General features: G+C 45.4%; 1 protein-coding gene across 3 annotated transcripts in view; it reads left to right on the forward strand.

Annotated features, from left to right (window-relative positions):
• The window catches only part of fhod3a (formin homology 2 domain containing 3a), a 192,085-nt gene that overhangs the window by 27,897 nt on the left and 143,311 nt on the right, over positions 1-20,877 (forward strand). For all 3 annotated transcript variants that reach the window (XM_090209439.1, XM_036953662.2, XM_036953663.2), the window contains exon 3: positions 11,382-11,449. In XM_090209439.1, coding sequence (XP_090065565.1) covers positions 11,382-11,449 — 68 coding nt within the window. The remainder of the gene's footprint in view (positions 1-11,381; positions 11,450-20,877) is intronic.

The following is a 20,877-nucleotide window of genomic DNA, read 5'->3' on the forward strand; positions in this document are numbered from 1 at the left end:
TGAATAATTAGCGTAAACAATAAATTGACCTAAAATATCAAATTTTCAGAAATTCTATGACACTGGATCCCCTGCATACTAACCAATCCTATGACATTAGATCCCCTGCATACTAACCAATCCTATGACATTAGATCCCCTGCATACTAACCAATCCTATGACATTAGATCCCCTGCATACTAACCAATGCTATGATATTAGATCCCCTGCATACTAACCAATCCTATGACATTAGATCCCCTGCATACTAACCAATCCTATGACATTAGATCCCCTGCATACTAACCAATCCTATGACATTAGATCCCCTGCATACTAACCAATCCTATGACATTAGATCCCCTGCATACTAACCAATCCTATGACATTAGATCCCCTGCATACTAACCAATCCTATGACATTAGATCCCCTGCATACTAACCAATCCTATGACATTAGATCCCCTGCATACTAACCAATCCTATGACATTAGATCCCCTGCATACTAACCAATCCTATGACATTAGATCCCCTGCATACTAACCAATCCTATGACATTAGATCCCCTGCATACTAACCAATCCTATGACATTAGATCCCCTGCATACTAACCAATCCTATGACATTAGATCCCCTGCATACTAACCAATCCTATGACATTAGATCCCCTGCATACTAACCAATCCTATGACATTAGATCCCCTGCATACTAACCAATCCTATGACATTAGATCCCCTGCATACTAACCAATCCTATGACATTAGATCTCCTGCATACTAACCAATCCTATGACATTAGATCCCCTGCATACTAACCAATCCTATGACATTAGATCCCCTGCATACTAACCAATCCTATGACATTAGATCCCCTGCATACTAACCAATCCTATGACATTAGATCCCCTGCATACTAACCAATCCTATGACATTAGATCCCCTGCATACTAACCAATCCTATGACATTAGATCCCCTGCATACTAACCAATCCTATGACATTAGATCCCCTGCATACTAACCAATCCTATGACATTAGATCCCCTGCATACTAACCAATCCTATGACATTAGATCCCCTGCATACTAACCAATCCTATGACATTAGATCCCCTGCATACTAACCAATCCTATGACATTAGATCCCCTGCATACTAACCAATCCTATGACATTAGATCCCCTGCATACTAACCACAATTCACGAATGAATGCAACTGTTTTTGTTGTAGTATTGATTGTAATAAAGGCTTTAGAAAAACATGTTATTACTCTCTGCTAATAATTTATTTAGTGTTGTTTCCCAAAACTTATATTGAATTTATATATATATATATTGTACCTGTTTGGCTGTACTACTCTTTCTATCTGTTGTGAAAATTTAATAATAACATTGTCCTCCATTCTCACATAATACACACACAGCGCTTGCTCCTTACCTCATTTGTCTTATCCAGTATTTTCCACAACTAGTCACATTTATTCCACACATCTGACTTCCCCTTTACCTCCTGAGCAACTGGTAAACATTCCCCCAATTTCGAGTTTATTTGTCAGGTCCTCTGCATCCATTTTGCTGTTAGATGTTAAGGTGTTCAGAGTTTGTTATAACCAATTTAGTTGTTCAGTCTCTCGGGTTCCAGCTTTGATGCACCTGTACTGACCTCGCCTTCTGGATGATAGCGGTGTGAACAGGCAGTGACTCGGGTGGTTGTTGTTCTTCATTGGCCAGGGAGTGTACCCATCAGTGATGTGTTGGGCAAGACCACAATACCGCCTGGAGTTGCCGGCGGTTGCGGACTGTGCCGTACAGCTCTACAGGACGCTCTCAATGGCGCATCTGTAAAAGTTTGTCAGGGTTTTAGGTGACAAGCCAAATTGATTCAGCCTCCTGAGGTTGAAGAGGTGCTGTTGCGCCTTCTTCACGACACTGTCTGCGTGGGTGAACCATTTCAGATTGTCAGTGAGGTGCACTCCAAGGAACTTGAAGCTTTCACCTTTTCTGCTGCGGCCCTGTTGATGTGGATGGGGGCTCCCTATGCTGTCTCCTGAAGTCAATGATCAGCTCCTTCATTTTGTTGACGTTGAGGGAGAGGTTATTTTCCTGTCACCACTCCACCAGGGCCCTCACCTCCCTGTAGGCTGTCTTGTCGTTGTTGGTAATCAGGCCTACCACTGTTGTGTCGTTTGCAAACTTGATGATTGACTTGGAAACGTGCGTGGCCTCCCAGTCGTGGGTGAACAGGGAGTACAGGAGGGGGCTGAGCACGCACCCTTGTTGTGCCCCTTTGTTGAGGATCAGCGAAGTGAAGGTGTTGTTTCCTACCTTCACCAGCTGGGGGTGGCCCAGGACCCAGTTGCTCAGGGCGGGTTTCAGTCCCAGGGCCCTGAGCTTAGTGATGAGCTTGGAGGGCACTATGGTGTTGAATGCTGAGCTGTAGGCAATGAACATCATTCTTACGTAGGTATACCTCTTGTCCAGATGGGAAAGGGCAGTGTGCAGTGCGATTGCGATTGAGTCATCTGTGGATCTATTGCAGCGGGATGCAAATTGTAGTAAGTCAGCTGGAGGTGATGTCACTCTTAACTAAAACAAGGAAAGTAAAAGATAAAGACATTTCCAGTGTTCATATGATCAGATATCAGTGTTTTATCGGTGTTCTGCATGCAGAGTCAATTGTCCCAGTTTTTTGAATTATTGGTTGGTGAATGGACCCCAGACCTCACAACCATAGAGAGCAATGGGTTCTATAACTGATTGGGATGTCCAGTTTTATCTTTCCTTAGATGGAAAACAAGGCTCTTCTTGTCTTGTCTCTTAGATCATTCACAGCCTCGTGGAAGTTACCTGTGGTCTCTCTCTCTCTCTCTCTCTCTCTCTCTCTCTTTCTCTCTCTCCCTGTCCTTCTGCGTTACTAACTTGATATTTTTAGTGGGTGTGCGACAGTGTTTGTGGGTTTGTGTGTATGTATGGATTAGCCAAAAGTCAAACATTGTGTGATCAATGGGTGAAGAAGTTACCCTATTCCACTCATGATGATGAAAGGTCAGAGGATAAAGGTCTCTCCACAATAGAGACAGAGAGATGGGTTCTCTCTCTCTCTCTCTAATTTTCTGATTTTCTGCTTCTTGAAAAGTTGGAGGAATCACAGCTTGCTGGATGAGTTCACGGAAAGGATGAGTTCACGGAAAGTATGAACAGTTTGGAAACGGACCTGTCCTCCCTTCTTCCATGCAGAGTGGAGAGAAACTCTGGTCCTCTCTCTCTCTCTCTCTCTCTCTGTCTCTCTTTCTCTGTGTCTCTCTCTCTCTCTCTCTCTCCGTGTCTCTCTCTCTGTGTGTCTCTCTCTCTCTCTCTCCCTCTCTCTCTCTCTCTGTCTCTCTCTCTCTCTCTCTCTCTCTCTCTCTCTCTCTCTCTCTCTCCCTCTCTCAGTATTTCCTTCTTATTTTCTCTACGGTGATATTCCACTGTTCTTCGAAAAGATAGATTTTAATGGTGGAAAATATCTCTGTTTTCTTGCCCTGAATGTAGAAATGACATGGAGCTGTCTTGGCAATGGAAGCATTACCAACTTCAGGACACAAGGACCATGTTGTCATGACAATCGGTTGATTGATAGCGCTGTGATTGTAAGGGCAAATCATGCAGTCAATAAGACAAGGACACACCGAGGACTCCAGGGGTGTGTGTGTGTGTGTGTGGAGAGAGAACTTGAGGACAACAATTGAGTTAGGTGATGGACAGCTGAATGGAGTCTGTGAATGGTGTGTGTGTGTGTGTGTTTGGATGCTTGTGTAAGTTGACCCCATGTTACCAATGATGGACAGGTGATTAGAGTCAGGTGTGTGTTTTTAAGCGGGAGGGGGGGGGGGGGGGGGGGGGGGGGTCTTGAGAAACCGGTTAGCTTTAGAAGAGTGTGCCAACCCCCTGTCAAACACAATTCACCCCGACCATGAAGAGGTGCAGTTGGTTGAGTCGTCACGTTCCTGGAAAAAGCTAAAACATTCTGAGGAGTTAAATATTCAATCATTTTCTCTCCTCCTTTTTCTTGTCTCCTCTCCTTCTCCCGTGGGTGGTGTCTGTCTCCTCTCCTTCCCCCGTGGGTGGTGTCTGTCTCCTTCTCCTGTGGGTGGTGTCTGTCTCCTCTCCTTCTCCTATGGGTGGTGTCTGTCTCCTCTCCTTCTCCTGTGGGTGGTGTCTGTCTCCTCTCCTTCTCCTGTGGGTGGTGTCTGTCTCCTCTCCTTCTCCTGTGGGTGGTGTCTGTCTCCTCTCATTCTCCCGTGGGTGGTGTCTGTCTCCTTCTCCTGTGGGTGGTGTCTGTCTCCTCTCCTTCTCTTGTGGATGGTGTCTGTCTCCTCTCCTTCTCCTGTGGGTGATGTCTGTCTCCTCTCCTTCTCCTATGGGTGGTGTCTGTCTCCTCTCCTTCTCCTGTGGGTGGTGTCTGTCTCCTCTCCTTCTCCTGTGGGTGGTGTCTGTCTCCTCTCCTTCTCCTGTGGGTGGTGTCTGTCTCCTCTCCTTCCCCCGTGGGTGGTGTCTGTCTCCTTCTCCTGTGGGTGGTGTCTGTCTCCTCTCCTCCTGTGGGTGGTGTCTGTCTCCTCTCCTTCTCCTGTGGGTGGTGTCTGTCTCCTCTCCTTCTCCTGTGGGTGGTGTCTGTCTCCTCTCCTTCTCCTGTGGGTGGTGGGTGGTGTCTGTCTCCTCTCCTTCTCCTGTGGGTGGTGTCTGTCTCCTCTCTTCCTGTGGGTGGTGGGTGGTGTCTGTCTCCTCCTCCTATGGGTGGTGAGTGTTGTCTATCTCCTCTCCTCCTCCTGTGTGTGGTGTCTGTGTCTCCTCCTGTGGGTGGTAGGTGGTGTCTGTGTCTCCTCCTGTGGGTGGTAGGTGGTGTCTGTGTCTCCTCCTGTGGGTGGTAGGTGGTGTCTGTCTTCTCTCCTCCTGTGGGTGGTAGGTGGTGTCTGTGTCTCCTCCTGTGGGTGGTAGGTGGTGTCTGTGTCTCCTCCTGTGTGTGGTAGGTGGTGTCTGTGTCTCCTGGTGGTGTGTACATAGTGTCAGGCCTGTATAGACTAAACAGTGTGACTGCCTGTGACAGTTCAACACTGCATTCATTACTGTGGCACTCTCAGGTCACTAGGTGACTGTAGATCTAATGGGAAGATGTCGTACACTGTAGGACTGGAGGTTACTGTTGGTTTCGCCTGGGAATTAATGTAGCTAACTCACATTTGTTCTCTTGCTCTTAACGTTTCACTTCAGAAGGAAGGAAATAATGAATTGAAGGCTGATTGTGGAACATTGTTAACACAGTAGCATATTTCATTTATTTAACCTTTATTTAACTAGGCAAATGAGTTAAGAACAATTTCTTATTTAGAATGACGGCCTACCGGGGAACAGTGCGTGAACTTCCTTGTTCAGGGGAACAGTGGGTTAACTGCCTTGTTCAGGGGAACAGTGGGTTAACTGCCTTGTTCAGGGGAACAGTGGGTTAACTGCCTTGTTCAGGGGAACAGTGTGTGAACTGCCTTGTTCAGGGGAACAGTGGGTTAACTGCCTTGTTCAGGGGAACAGTGGGTTAACTGCCTTGTTCAGGGGAACAGTGGGTGAACTGCCTTGTTCAGGGGAACAGTGGGTGAACTTCCTTGTTCAGGGGAACAGTGGGTTAACTGCCTTGTTCAGAGGAACAGTGGGTTAACTGCCTTGTTCAGGGGAACAGTGGGTGAACTGCCTTGTTCAGGTGAACAGTGGGTTAACTGCCTTGTTCAGGAGAACAGTGGGTGAACTGCCTTGTTCAGGGGAACAGTGGGTGAACTGCCTTGTTCAGGGGAACAGTGGGTGAACTTCCTTGTTCAGGGGAACAGTGGGTGAACTGCCTTGTTCAGGGGAACAGTGGGTTAACTGCCTTGTTCAGGGGAACAGTGGGTGAACTGCCTTGTTCAGGAGAACAGTGGGCGAACTGCCTTGTTCAGGGGAACAGTGGGTGAACTGCCTTGTTCAGGTGAACAGTGGGTTAACTGCCTTGTTCAGGGGAACAGTGGGTGAACTGCCTTGTTCAGGTGAACAGTGGGTTAACTGCCTTGTTCAGGGGAACAGTGGGTTAACTGCCTTGTTCAGGAGAACAGTGGGCGAACTGCCTTGTTCAGGGGAACAGTGGGTGAAATGCCTTGTTCAGGGGCAGAACCACAGATTTTTATCTTGTCAACTCGGGGGATTCGATCCAGCAACCTTTCGTTACTGTTCTCTACACCACTGCTACAGTGTGTTGTCCATAGTGTGTTGTCCATAGTGTGCTGTCCACAGTGTGTTGTCCACAGTGTGTTGTCCACAGTGTGTTGTCCACAGTGTGTTGTCCACAGTGTGTGTTGTCTACAGTGTGTTGTCCACAGTGTGTTGTCTACAGTATGTTGTCTACAGTGTGTTGTCTACAGTGTGTTGTCTACAGTGTGTTGTCCATAGTGTGTGTTGTCCATAGTGTGTGTTGTCCATAGTGTGTTGTCTACAGTGTGTTGTCAATAGTGTGTTGTCTACAGTGTGTTGTCCATAGTGTGTGTTGTCCATAGTGTTTTGTCCATAGTGTGTTGTCTACAGTGTGTTGTCAATAGTGTGTTGTCTACAGTGTGTTGTCCATAGTGTGTGTTGTCCATAGTGTGTTGTCCACAGTGTGTTGTCCACAGTGTGTTGTCCACAGTGTGTGTTGTCTACAGTGTGTTGTCCACAGTGTGTTGTCCACAGTGTGTTGTCCACAGTGTGTTGTCCATAGTGTGTTGTCCACAGTGTGTTGTCCACAGTGCGTTGTCCACAGTGTGTTGTCCACAGTGTGTGTTGTCCACAGTGTGTGGTGTCTACAGTGTGTGGTGTCCACAGTATGTTGTCCACAGTGTGGTGTCCACAGTGTGTTGTCCACAGTGTGTGGTGTCCACAGTGTGTTGTCCACAGTGTGGTGTCCACAGTGTGTTGTCCACAGTGTGTGTTGTCCACAGTGTGTTGTCCATAGTGTGTTGTCCACAGTGTGTTGTCCACAGTGCGTTGTCCACAGTGTGTTGTCCACAGTGTGTGTTGTCCACAGTGTGTGGTGTCCACAGTGTGTGGTGTCCACAGTATGTTGTCCACAGTGTGGTGTCCACAGTGTGTTGTCCACAGTGTGTGGTGTCCACAGTGTGTTGTCCACAGTGTGGTGTCCACAGTGTGTTGTCCACAGTGTGTGGTGTCCACAGTGTGTTGTCCACAGTGTGTTGTCCATAGTGTGTTGTCCACAGTGTGTGTTGTCCACAGTGTGTTGTCCACAGTGTGTGTTCTCCACAGTGTGTTGTCCACAGTGTGTGGTGTCCACAGTGTGTTGTCCACAGTGTGGTGTCCACAGTGTGTTGTCCACAGTGTGTTGTCTATAGTGTGTTGTCCACAGTGTGTTGTCCACAGTGTGTGGGTATTTTAAGCACTGTGTTCTTACTACTCTGTCAGCCTGCAGTAGGTGAGCCTGCCTGGGAACAGCAGGTCGTAAGGTCACTACCATCCCCTAATTTACATAGGATTGGTTCATTTCCACTCTCCAGGGGATCCAGTGTCATAGGATTGGTTACTATGCAGGGGATCTAGTGTCATAGGATTGGTTACTATGCAGGGGATCCAGTGTCATAGGAATGGTTACTATGCAGGGGATCCAGTGTCATAGGATTGGTTACTATGCAGGGGATCCAGTGTCATAGGATTGGTTACTATGCAGGGGATCCAGTGTCATAGGATTGGTTACTATGCAGGGGATCCAGTGTCATAGGATTGGTTACTATGCAGGGGATCCACCCCTTCAACAGCTGAAAGCAGCATCGGTTGTTGAGGCAAAGATGGAGGCACTCAGTCTGTAAAGATTGATAGAGAAATTGGTCACTGTGTGTTTGTTGTACTGTCTCTTCCCTGGGTTGTACTGTCTCTTCCCTGGGTTGTACTGTCTCTTCCCCTGGGTTGTACTGTCTCTTCCCCTGGGTTGTACTGTCTCTTCCCTGGGTTGTACTGTCTCTTCCCCTGGGTTGTACTGTCTCTTCCCTGGGTTGTACTGTCTCTTCCCCTGGGTTGTACTGTCTCTTCCCCTGGGTTGTACTGTCTCTTCCCTGGGTTGTACTGTCTCTTCCCTGGGTTGTACTGTCTCTTCCCTGGGTTGTACTGTCTCTTCCCTGGGTTGTACTGTCTCTTCCCCTGGGTTGTACTGTCTCTTCCCTGGGTTGTACTGTCTCTTCCCTGGGTTGTACTGTCTCTTCCCTGGGTTGTACTGTCTCTTCCCTGGGTTGTACTGTCTCTTCCCTGGGTTGTACTGTCTCTTCCCTGGGTTGTACTGTCTCTTCCCTGGGTTGTACTGTCTCTTCCCCTGGGTTGTACTGTCTCTTCCCTGGGTTGTACTGTCTCTTCCCCTGGGTTGTACTGTCTCTTCCCTGGGTTGTACTGTCTCTTCCCTGGGTTGTACTGTCTCTTCCCCTGGGTTGTACTGTCTCTTCCCTGGGTTGTACTGTCTCTTCCCTGGGTTGTACTGTCTCTTCCCTGGGTTGTACTGTCTCTTCCCTGGGTTGTACTGTCTCTTCCCTGGGTTGTACTGTCTCTTCCCTGGGTTGTACTGTCTCTTCCCCTGGGTTGTACTGTCTCTTCCCTGGGTTGTACTGTCTCTTCCCCTGGGTTGTACTGTCTCTTCCCTGGGTTGTACTGTCTCTTCCCTGGGTTGTACTGTCTCTTCCCTGGGTTGTACTGTCTCTTCCCTGGGTTGTACTGTCTCTTCCCCTGGGTTGTACTGTCTCTTCCCTGGGTTGTACTGTCTCTTCCCTGGGTTGTACTGTCTCTTCCCTGGGTTGTACTGTCTCTTCCCTGGGTTGTACTGTCTCTTCCCTGGGTTGTACTGTCTCTTCCCTGGGTTGTACTGTCTCTTCCCCTGGGTTGTACTGTCTCTTCCCCTGGGTTGTACTGTCTCTTCCCCTGGGTTGTACTGTCTCTTCCCCTGGGTTGTACTGTCTCTTCCCCTGGGTTGTACTGTCTCTTCCCTGGGTTGTACTGTCTCTTCCCCTGGGTTGTACTGTCTCTTCCCTGGGTTGAGCTCTGTTTCAGTATAAGGATTTTTCTCCTGGTCTACTGCTTGCAAGACACATTCTCTCTCTCTCTCTCTATCTCTCAATTCAATTCAAGGGGCTTTATTGGCATGGGAAACATATGTTAACATTGCCAAAGCAAGTGAGGTGGATAATATACAACAGTGAAATAAACAATACAAATTAACAGTAAACATTACACTCACAGAAGTTTCAAAACAATAAAGACATTACAATTGTCATATTATATATATATATATATATATATATATATATATATATATATATATATTTACTGTATACAGTGTTGTAACAATGTACAAATGGTTAAAGGACACAAGATAAAATAAATAAGCATAAATATGGGTTGTATTTACAATGGTGTTTGTTCTTCACTGGTTGCCCTTTTCTCGTGGCAACAGGTCACAAATCTTGCTGCTGTGATGGCACACTGTGGAATTTCACCCAGTAGATGTGGGAGTTCATCAAAATTGGGTTTGTTTTCGAATTCTTTGTGGATCTGTGTAATCTGAGGGAAATGTGTGTCTCTAATATGGTCATACATTGGACAGGAGGTTAGGAAGTGCAGCTCAGTTTCCACCTCATTTTGTGGGCAGTGTGCACATAGCCTGTCTTCTCTTGAGAGCCAGGTCTGCCTTCGGCGGCCTTTCTCAATTAGCAAGGCTATGCTCACTGAGTCTGTACATAGTCAAAGATTTCCTTAAGTTTGGTTCAGTCACAGTGGTCAGGTATTCTGCCACTGTGTACTCTCTGTTCAGGGCCAAATAGCATTCTAGTTTGCTCTGTTTTTTGTTAATTCTTTCCAATGTGTCAAGTAATTATCTTTTTGTTTTCTCATGATTTGCTTGGTTCTAATTGTATTGCTATCCTGGGGCTCTGTGGGGTGTGTTTGTGTTTGTGAACAGAGCCCCAGGACCAGCTTGCTTAGGGGACTCTTCTCCAGGTTCATCTCTCTGTAGGTGATGGCTTTGTTATGGAAGGTTTGGGAATCACTTCCTTTTAGGTGGTTGTAGAATTGAACAGCTCTTTTCAGGATTTTCATAATTAGTGGGTATCGGCATAACTCTCCACTGCATTCATTATTTGGTGTTTTACATTGTACACAGAGGATATTTTTGCAGAATTCTGCATGCAGAGTCTCAATTTGGTGTTTGTCCCATTTTGTGAAATCTTGGTTAGTGAATGGACCACAGACCTCACAACCCTAAAGGGCAATGAGGACAGAAGCACCAGATCATCAGCAAACAGTAGACATTTGACTTCGGATTCTAGTAGGGTGAGGCCGGGTGCTGCAGACTTTTCTAGTGCCTTCGCCAATTCGTTGATATATATGTTGAAGAGGGTGGGAAGAAATGTGTGTGTTTTTTGCCAATTTTAACCGCACACTTGTTGTTTGTGTACATGAATTTTATAATGTCGTATGTTTTACCCCCAACACCACTTTCCATCAGTTTGTATAGCAGACCCTCATGCCAGATTAAGTCGAAGGCTTTTTTGAAATCAACAAAGCATGAGAAGACTTTGCCTTTGTTTTGGTTTGTTTGGTTGTCAATTAGGGTGTGCAGGGTGAATACGTGGTCTGTTGTACGGTAATTAGGTAAAAAGCCAATTTGACATTTTGACATTTTGAAATGTACCAGTCTGCTGTTAATGATAATGCAGAGGGTTTTCCCAAGGTTACTGTTATCCCACGGTAGTTATTGGGGTCAAATTTGTCTCCACTTTTGTGGAGTCCTTAGTTCCAAATATTGGGGAAGACGTATTTGATAATTTCATTAAGGATACCATCAACACCACAGGCCTTTTTGGGTTGGAGGGTTTTTATATTGTCCTGTAGCTCATTCAAGATCATTTCTTTGTCAGTGGGCAAAACGTACAAAATCAGCAGGGGAATAAATACTTTTTTTCACTCCCTGTAGATATCACACAGGAGGACATTTTTCTCTGTTAAGATAATTTCCTTTTTCTCTCTCTCTCTCTCCCTCTCTCTCTCTGTCTCTCTCTCTCTCTCTCTCTCTCTCTCTCTCTCTCTCTCTGTCTCTCTCTCTCTCTCTCTCGCTCTCTCTCTCTCTCTCGTTCTCTCTCTCTCTCTCTCTCTCTCTCTGTCGCTGTCTCTCTCTCTCTCTCTCTCTCTCGCTCTCTCTCTCTCGTTCTCTCTCTCTCTCTCTCTGTCTGTCTGTCTGTCTCTCTCTCTCTCTCTCTCTCTCTCTCTCTCTCTCTCTCTCTCTGTCTGTCTGTCTGTCTGTCTGTCTGTCTGTCTGTCTGTCTGTCTGTCTGTCTGTCTGTCTGTCTGTCTCTATCTCTCTGTCTCTCTCTCTCTCTCTCTCCAGGACCAGAGGGAAGAAGCATAGTGTTGTCTTACGTACCCAGCTGACTGTTCGAGTACATGCTTGTATCGGTAAGTACATGTTTACATACGTGTTTAATCACGTCACCACTGGGACACGCCAGACAGGAAACATGTTCCCCAAGGAACCTACAGTACACAACCTTTTTTACATGCCTGTTCAGATTATCATGTGTTTTCCATGCCTGTTCAGGTTATCATGTGTTTTACATGCCTGTTCAGATTATCATGTGTTTTCCATGCCTGTTCAGGTTATCATGTGTTTTACATGCCTGTTCAGGTTATCATGAGTTTTACATGCCTGTTCAGGTTATCATGTGTTTTCCATGCCTGTTCAGGTTATCATGTGTTTTCCATGCCTGTTCAGGTTATCATGTGTTTTCCATGCCTTTTCAGGTTATCATGAGTTGTACATGCCTGTTCAGGTTATCATGAGTTTTACATGCCTGTTCAGGTTATCATGTGTTTTACATGCCTGTTCAGGTTATCATGTTTTTACATGCCTGTTCAGGTTATCATGAGTTTTACATGCCTGTTCAGGTTATTCGTGCGTGTTTATAGTTACATCTGTGTTTGGCGGGATTCTGAGACCTCCCAGTTTGTGACATCTTCAGAGAGAATTAGAGCCACTGGTTTTACTAGGTTCTGTCAGAACAGTCTCAGCGTTACTTTAACCTGTGTGATGCGATGGACAGATGTGTAGTTATGGGTTATTGTTTGTTCATGTCTATGGTTGTATGTAATGTGTTTGTATGAGTGTGTTGTGTGTGAGTGGATAGTTCAGTAGAGGGTTTTTGGGAGAGTGAGAGAGTGAGAGAGTGTGAGAGGGAGTGTGAGAGGGAGAGAGAGAGAGAGAGAGAGAGAGAGAGAGAGAGAGAGAGAGAGAGAAGGGGAGAGAGAGAGAGGGAGAGAGAGAGAGAGAGAGAGAGAGAGAGAGAGAGAGAGATATGGAGAACATGAGTCAACCCATGAGTCACTTTAAATATCCTTCTGTCTCTCTGTCTCTCTGTCTGCATGTCTCTCTGTCCATCTCACCCTCTATCTGTCTCTCTCTGTCTGTCTGTCCATCTCACCCTCTCTCTGTCTCTCTGTCTCTCTGTCTATCTGTCCATCTCACCCTCTCTCTGTCTCTCTGTCTCTCTGTCTATCTGTCCATCTCACCCTCTGTCTGTCTCTCTTTGTCTCTCTGTCTCTCTCACTCTCTCAATCTGTATCTCAATTCAATTCTATTTCAATTGAAGGGCTTTATTGTCATGGGAAACATGTGTTAACATTGTCAAAGCAAGTGAGGTAGACAATATACAAAAAGTGTAATAAACAATAACAAATGAACAGAAAACATTACACTCACAGAAGTTCCACAAGAATAAAGACATTACAAATGTCTCTCTTTCTCTCTCTCTCTCCCTGCATGGTCAACATTCTCAATGCCAGTGATAGTTGTGCTAAATCTGGACTCCAGAATAGCTGCAACTGGGAGGGGGGGGGTCCTTGGGTGTAACTGAACTTGGCCCATAGCCACCAGTCATCTCATAGCTCTCTGCCCGGCCACTAGGAGAACCAACATAACTGGGAGTGCGTACGCCGCTTTCTGTGTGTGTATCCACGGGTGTGCTTGGGTTCATGACCCGTTTTTGTTTGTTATGTTGTCATAGTTGTGTCTAGGGGGGCATATGTGGGAGGGAATGGTGTCACCTCCAGGTAAGTTTTTTGTCCCCCTGTGTGCTGAGGGTGTGTATCCACGGGTGTGCTTGGGTTCACGCCGATGAAACTACACACGTCTTTCTCCCCTACTTTCTCAGAGGTCAGTCAGGTTCATTTGCAACAGTCAGGACGAGTGAAGCACTTAGGGTGTAATTACAGTCGTCATTAGTACATTTCAACATGTCACATTCATGTCATTAGATACTCTGAAGAACAAAGTCACTAGGCGTTTGGCAACTCTTCTTCTATTTTCTGAGATTTGTTTTGAGTTTATTAGTCGTAGCGGAAAAAAGGCATTACAGACACAAGACTTTAGAATTTACATATATTTAAAAACATGTAGTGTTTTCAGTTACAAACACGTCAGTACACACAACCAGTAAGTCACATGTCAGGACACACAACCAGTAGGTCACATGTCAGTACACACAACCAATAGGTCACATATCAGTACACACAACCAGTAGGTCACATGTCAGTACATACACACAACCAGTAGGTCACATGTCAGGACACACAACCAGTAGGTCACATGTCAGTACATACACACAACCAGTAGGCCACACGTCAGTACACACAACCAGTAGGTCACATGTCAGTACATACACACAACCAGTAGGTCACATGTCAGTACACACAACCAGTAGGTCACACGTCAGTACACACAACCATTAGGTCACACGTCAGTACACACAACCAGTAGGTCACATGTCAGTACACACAACCAGTAGGTCACACGTCAGTACACACAACCATTAGGTCACACGTCAGTACACACAACCAGTAGGTCACATGTCAGTACACACAACCAGTAGGTCACACGTCAGTACACACAACCAGTAGGTCACATGTCAGGACACACAACCAGTAGGTCACATGTCAGTACACACAACCAGTAGGTCACACGTCAGTACACACAACCAGTAGGTCACATGTCAGTACACACAACCAGTAGGTCACATGTCAGTACATACACACAACCAGTAGGTCACACGTCAGTACACACAACCAGTCGGTCACATGTCAGGACACACAACCAGTAGGTCACACGTCAGTACACACAACCAGTAGGTCACATGACAGTACACACAACCATTAGGTCACACGTCAGCACACACAACCAGTAGGTCACATGTCAGTACACACAACCAGTAGGTCACATGTCAGTACATACACACAACCAGTAGGTCACACGTCAGTACACACAACCAGTAGGTCACATGTCAGGACACACAACCAGTAGGTCACACGTCAGTCCACACAACCAGTAGGTCACACGTCAGTACACACAACCAGTAGGTCACATGTCAGTACATACACACAACCAGTAGGTCACATGTCAGGACACACAACCAGTAGGTCACACGTCAGTACACACAACCAGTAGGTCAAATGTCAGTACACACAACCAGTAGGTCACACGTCAGTACACACAACCAGTAGGTCACACGTCAGTACACACAACCAGTAGGTCACATGACAGTACACACAACCATTAGGTCACACGTCAGTACACACAACCAGTAGGTCACATGTCAGTACACACAACCAGTAGGTCACATGTCAGTACATACACACAACCAGTAGGTCACACGTCAGTACACACAACCAGTAGGTCACATGTCAGGACACACAACCAGTAGGTCACATGTCAGTACACACAACCAGTAGGTCACACGTCAGTACACACAACCAGTAGGTCACACGTTAGTACACACAACCAGTAGGTGACATGTCAGTACATACTCACAACCAGTAGGTCACATGTCAGGACACACAACCAGTAGGTCACATGTCAGTACATATACACAACCAGTAGGTCACATGTCAGTACACAAAACCAGTAGGTCACATGTCAGGACACACAACCAGTAGGTCACACGTCAGTACACACAACCAGTAGGTCACATGACAGTACACACAACCATTAGGTCACATGTCAGTACACACAACCAGTAGGTCACATGTCAGTACATACACACAACCAGTAGGTCACACGTCAGTACACACAACCAGTAGGTCACATGTCAGGACACACAACCAGTAGGTCACATGTCAGTACACACAACCAGTAGGTCACACGTCAGTACACACAACCAGTAGGTCACATGACAGTACACACAACCAGTAGGTCACATGTCAGTACACACAACCAGTAGGTCACATGTCAGTACATACACACAACCAGTTGGTCACACGTCAGTACACACAACCAGTAGGTCACATGTCAGGACACACAACCAGTAGGTCACATGTCAGTACACACAACCAGTAGGTCACACGTCAGTACACACAACCAGTAGGTCACACGTCAGTACACACAACCAGTAGGTCACATGTCAGTACATACACACAACCAGTAGGTCACATGTCAGGACACACAACCAGTAGGTCACATGTCAGTACATACACACAACCAGTAGGTCACATGTCAGGACACACAACCAGTAGGTCACATGTCAGTACATACACACAACCAGTAGATCACACGTCAGTACACACAACCAGTAGGTCACACGTCAGTACACACAACCAGTAGGTCACACGTCAGTACACACAACCAGTAGGTCACATGTCAGTGCATACACACAACCAGTAGGTCACATGTCAGTAAACACAACCAGTAGGTCACACGTCAGTACACACAACCAGTAGGTCACATGTCAGTACACACAACCAGTAGGTCACATGTCAGTACACACAACCAGTAGGTCAAACGTCAGTACACACAACCAGTAGGTCACATGTCAGGACGCACAACCAGTAGGTCACATGTCAGGACACACAACCAGTAGGTCACATGTCAGTACACACAACCAGTAGGTCATATGTCAGTAAATACACACAACCAGTAGGTCACATGTCAGGACACACAACCAGTAGGTCACATGTCAGTACATACACACAACCAGTAGGTCACACGTCAGTACACACAACCAGTAGGTCACACGTCAGTACACACAACCAGTAGGTCACACGTCAGTACACACAACCAGTAGGTCACATGTCAGTACATACACACAACCAGTAGGTCACATGTCAGTACACACAACCAGTAGGTCACACGTCAGTACACACAACCAGTAGGTCACACGTCAGTACACACAACCAGTAGGTCACATGACAGTACACACAACCATTAGGTCACACGTCAGTACACACAACCAGTAGGTCACATGTCAGTACACACAACCAGTAGGTCACATGTCAGTACATACACACAACCAGTAGGTGACATGTCAGTACACACAACCAGTAGGTCACATGTCAGGACACACAACCAGTAGGTCACATGTCAGTACACACAACCAGTAGGTCACACGTCAGTACACACAACCAGTAGGTCACACGTCAGTACACACAACCAGAAGGTGACATGTCAGTACATACTCACAACCAGTAGGTCACATGTCAGGACACACAACCAGTAGGTCACATGTCAGTACACACAACCAGTAGGTCACATGTCAGTACACACAACCAGTAGGTCACACGTCAGTACACACAACCAGTAGGTCACACGTCAGTACACACAACCAGTAGGTCACATGTCAGTACATACACACAACCAGTAGGTCACATGTCAGGACACACAACCAGTAGGTCACATGTCAGTACATACACACAACCAGTAGGTCACATGTCAGGACACACAACCAGTAGGTCACATGTCAGTACATACACACAACCAGTAGATCACACGTCAGTACACACAACCAGTAGGTCACACGTCAGTACACACAACCAGTAGGTCACACGTCAGTACACACAACCAGTAGGTCACATGTCAGTGCATACACACAACCAGTAGGTCACATGTCAGTAAACACAACCAGTAGGTCACACGTCAGTACACACAACCAGTAGGTCACATGTCAGTACACACAACCAGTAGGTCACATGTCAGTACACACAACCAGTAGGTCAAACGTCAGTACACACAACCAGTAGGTCACATGTCAGGACACACAACCAGTAGGTCACATGTCAGGACACACAACCAGTAGGTCACATGTCAGTACACACAACCAGTAGGTCACATGTCAGTAAATACACACAACCAGTAGGTCACATGTCAGGACACACAACCAGTAGGTCACATGTCAGTACATACACACAACCAGTAGGTCACACGTCAGTACACACAACCAGTAGGTCACACGTCAGTACACACAACCAGTAGGTCACACGTCAGTACACACAACCAGTAGGTCACATGTCAGTACATACACACAACCAGTAGGTCACATGTCAGGACACACAACCAGTAGGTCACATGTCAGTACATACACACAACCAGTAGGTCACACGTCAGTACACACAACCAGTAGGTCACATGTCAGGACACACAACCAGTAGGTCACATGTCAGGACACACAACCAGCAGGTCACATGTCAGTACATACACACAACCAGTAGGTCACATGTCAGTACATACAACCAGTAGGTCACATGTCAGTACATACAACCAGTAGGTCACATGTCAGGACACACAACCAGTAGGTCACATGTCAGGACACACAACCAGTAGGTCACATGTCAGTACATACACACAACCAGTAGGTCACACGTCAGTACACACAACCAGTAGGCGTTGTGCCGTGAGGTGTTGCTTTATTAGTTGTGAAACCAGGTTAGCTGTTCACCTGTGTTATATGAGACCGAAGGGAGTTCCAGGCACTCATGACTCTGTATAATACTGTATGAATTAGTTCTGGACCTGGGGACTGTGAAAAGACCCCTGGTGGCATGTCTGGTGGGGTAAGTGTGTGTGTCATTTGACTTATGCAAACTATTTAGAATTTCCAACACATGAATAATTCTTAGAAAAGAGAGACTGGGCATACATAGTATTGATGATTACTGATTACAATGAAGAGCATGATGTGCCACTCTGTTCTGGTCCAGCTGACAGACCTCTCCCCATCTCTTTATTACGGACAGACCTCTCGCCATCTTCACAAACACTGAATCTATATGTTTTGACCATGACAGTTTACAATCTAAGGCAACGCCAAGTCATTTAGTCTCCTCAACCTGTTCAACAGCCACACCATTCATTACCAGATTCACCGGAGGTCTAGAGCTTAGGGAATGATCAGAGAGGATTAAAATACAAGACTCTCAACTGACTCTTTAGAAATTAGACCGATGCTAAACAGTTCCACCGATTGGAACACTAGTGTGGTGATTCTAGAGCGCTGGTTATAATTCCACTGGTTTTAACCGATTCTACGGCTATTTAATCAGATCAAGAGGAATAAGGTTGTATCCCATATGGCAACATATTCCCTATATAGTGCACTACATTCACCAGAGCCCTATGGGCCCTGTCAAAGGGAAGTAGGCGCCTTGTCCGAGCCAGAAGGGCCCTAGTCTAAAGTAGAGTACTATGAAGTACGGTACCATTTGGGACACAGAGTAAGCCGGTAAAAGGTATAGAAATCTCTTCCCTCTCTGTTTTATTACTCCTTTCATTCCTTTCAGACCTCTCATCCTCTTCTTTAGCTGTCTTTAATCTGTTCCCCAAACCGCAACCTGGAAATCCGATGAATAGTCGACGTATTGACCCCCCTGCATGACCCTGAACTTGAAAAGCTTGGCATTGACACCCCCTTCTGGATCCAACCATAACGTAGCCTATAAAGTATACCAATGAGAGATGTGTAAAGATAGTGTAAATGACTAAAGATATCTGATTCACCCATATTCTGCGGCAGAACACTTCGGTGAATGAAGTGTTCTACCGCAGAATATGGGTGAATCAGATATCTTTAGTCATTTACACTATCTTTACACATCTCTCATTGGTATACTTTATACTTTTCACAATGTCTTGGGATCAGATGATTAGTTGGTAAACATTCCCACAACATGTTGGTAAATAAGATACACTTTCAGTATCAACCACAGTGTACCATGAGGGCGAATGACACACAGAGTTATATTGGGTAATTTACAGTAAATCAAATTATTATTTGGCCAACATTTCCACAACATGGGAGTCAAAGAAGTTGATTACACAGATACAACGTAGACAAAGTGTGGTTTGACCACTTCCTTTATTCATTTTAATACGCCGTGATGGTCACTCAAATCCGATTGGCTAGGAACAGCGATCAGCGTTGGTTAGGTCAAGGGTAAAAAAAGGTTAAGGAGTTGTATAAGGATTCATAGGCTTAACTTAAAGATGATCCCTTTATACGTATAGGGCCAGTAAGGTCAAAGGTCAGGGAGATATCTAGGAATCATTGTGTTAAAAATGACCCCAGAAACAACACTTATACCTTTGAGCGGGTAATCATTTTTTTGCCATGAATCTTGATATGGAGGCAGCCACAAAGTCATAAAATCTTATTTTAAACCTAACCTTAACTCTAACCTTAACCACACTGCTAACCCTTATGCCTAACCCTGACCTTAAATTGACCCCCAATTTTTTTTTCCCATACATTTTTTACAATATAGCCAATTTTGACCTCGTAGCTAGACTATCTAAGGGAAAATCGCTCAGTCCTGCTTCCAGGACAATATTCATGACAATAAATGTCAACCTGCACTCCTGGAGCCTTGTAGAGCAGCCTGGTCTCATAGACTAGACGTAACATAGTAAAAGTACATCCGAAAACACTCAAATTAGTATGATATGGTTGCATAAGACAGAAAGACAGAAGGTTACTTAACTTCTTTCGGATCATTGGGACGCTAGCGTCCCACATCGACAACATCCGGTAAAATTGCAGAGCGCGAAATTCAAAATACCAAAATAGTAATATTAAACATCCATAAAAATACAAGTGTTATACACCATTCTTTAGCTTGGATCGAATCGCGTTGTCCGATTTACAATAGGCTTTACGGCGAAAGCATAGCGTTTGATCGTCTGAGGACAGCGCCTCACCCACTTCCTGCTTTAACATTAATTCATAACCTGCACAGGTGTCACAAAACTCAAAAATAGCGATAAAATAAATCACTTACCTTTGAAGATCACTTCGGCACTATATGATGTGGTCATTATTTTAACTGGTTAGCCAACCAACTTAACGGTTTTGTGGGTGGTTGTCTCCTGTGTCAGTGTTTGTGCCACACGGGACTGTTTCGGGTTTTCACGTTTCTTGTTTTGGTAGTTTATTCATGTATAGTTTCATTATTAAAGAACCATGAATTATAACCACGCTGCATTTTGGTCCGCCTCTCCTTCCCAGGAGGAATCCCGTTACAAAATGGTAATTGTAATCATAGGAAATGAATGATGGACATACATTAATTAATACATCCCACAACAAACGTAGCATATCATACTAAATGGAGGGAGACAGATTTACGTATACTATGTTACGTTTACCCCTGAGTCTAGGTATGTCTTGCAATAAAATGCTAATTAATTATTTAAAAATCATACAATGTGATTTTCTGGATTTTTGTTTTAGATTCCGTCTCTCACAGTTGAAGTGTACCCATGATAAAAATTACAGACCTCTACATGCTTCGTAAGTAGGAAAACCTGCAAAATCGGCAGTGTATCAAATACATGTTCTCCCCACTGTACATTAATTAATACATCCCACAACAAACGTAGCATATCATACTAAATGGAGGGAGACAGATGTACATATACTATGTTACGTCTACCCCTGAGTCTAGGTTGTGTAGAGATCTGAAAGGATTTAATAGGTTTAAGCAATATGCTGCTATGGTAACAGCACCACCTTCACCTATTTTGTAAAGGGGGCTAAGGGGATAAGGGGGTAGTATCCAGGGGAGTAGTGTCT

This window comes from Oncorhynchus mykiss, chromosome 18, assembly GCF_057628025.1.
Source record: "Oncorhynchus mykiss isolate SJ-2025 chromosome 18, ASM5762802v1, whole genome shotgun sequence".
In the NCBI taxonomy this organism is placed as follows: Eukaryota; Metazoa; Chordata; class Actinopteri; order Salmoniformes; family Salmonidae; genus Oncorhynchus; species Oncorhynchus mykiss.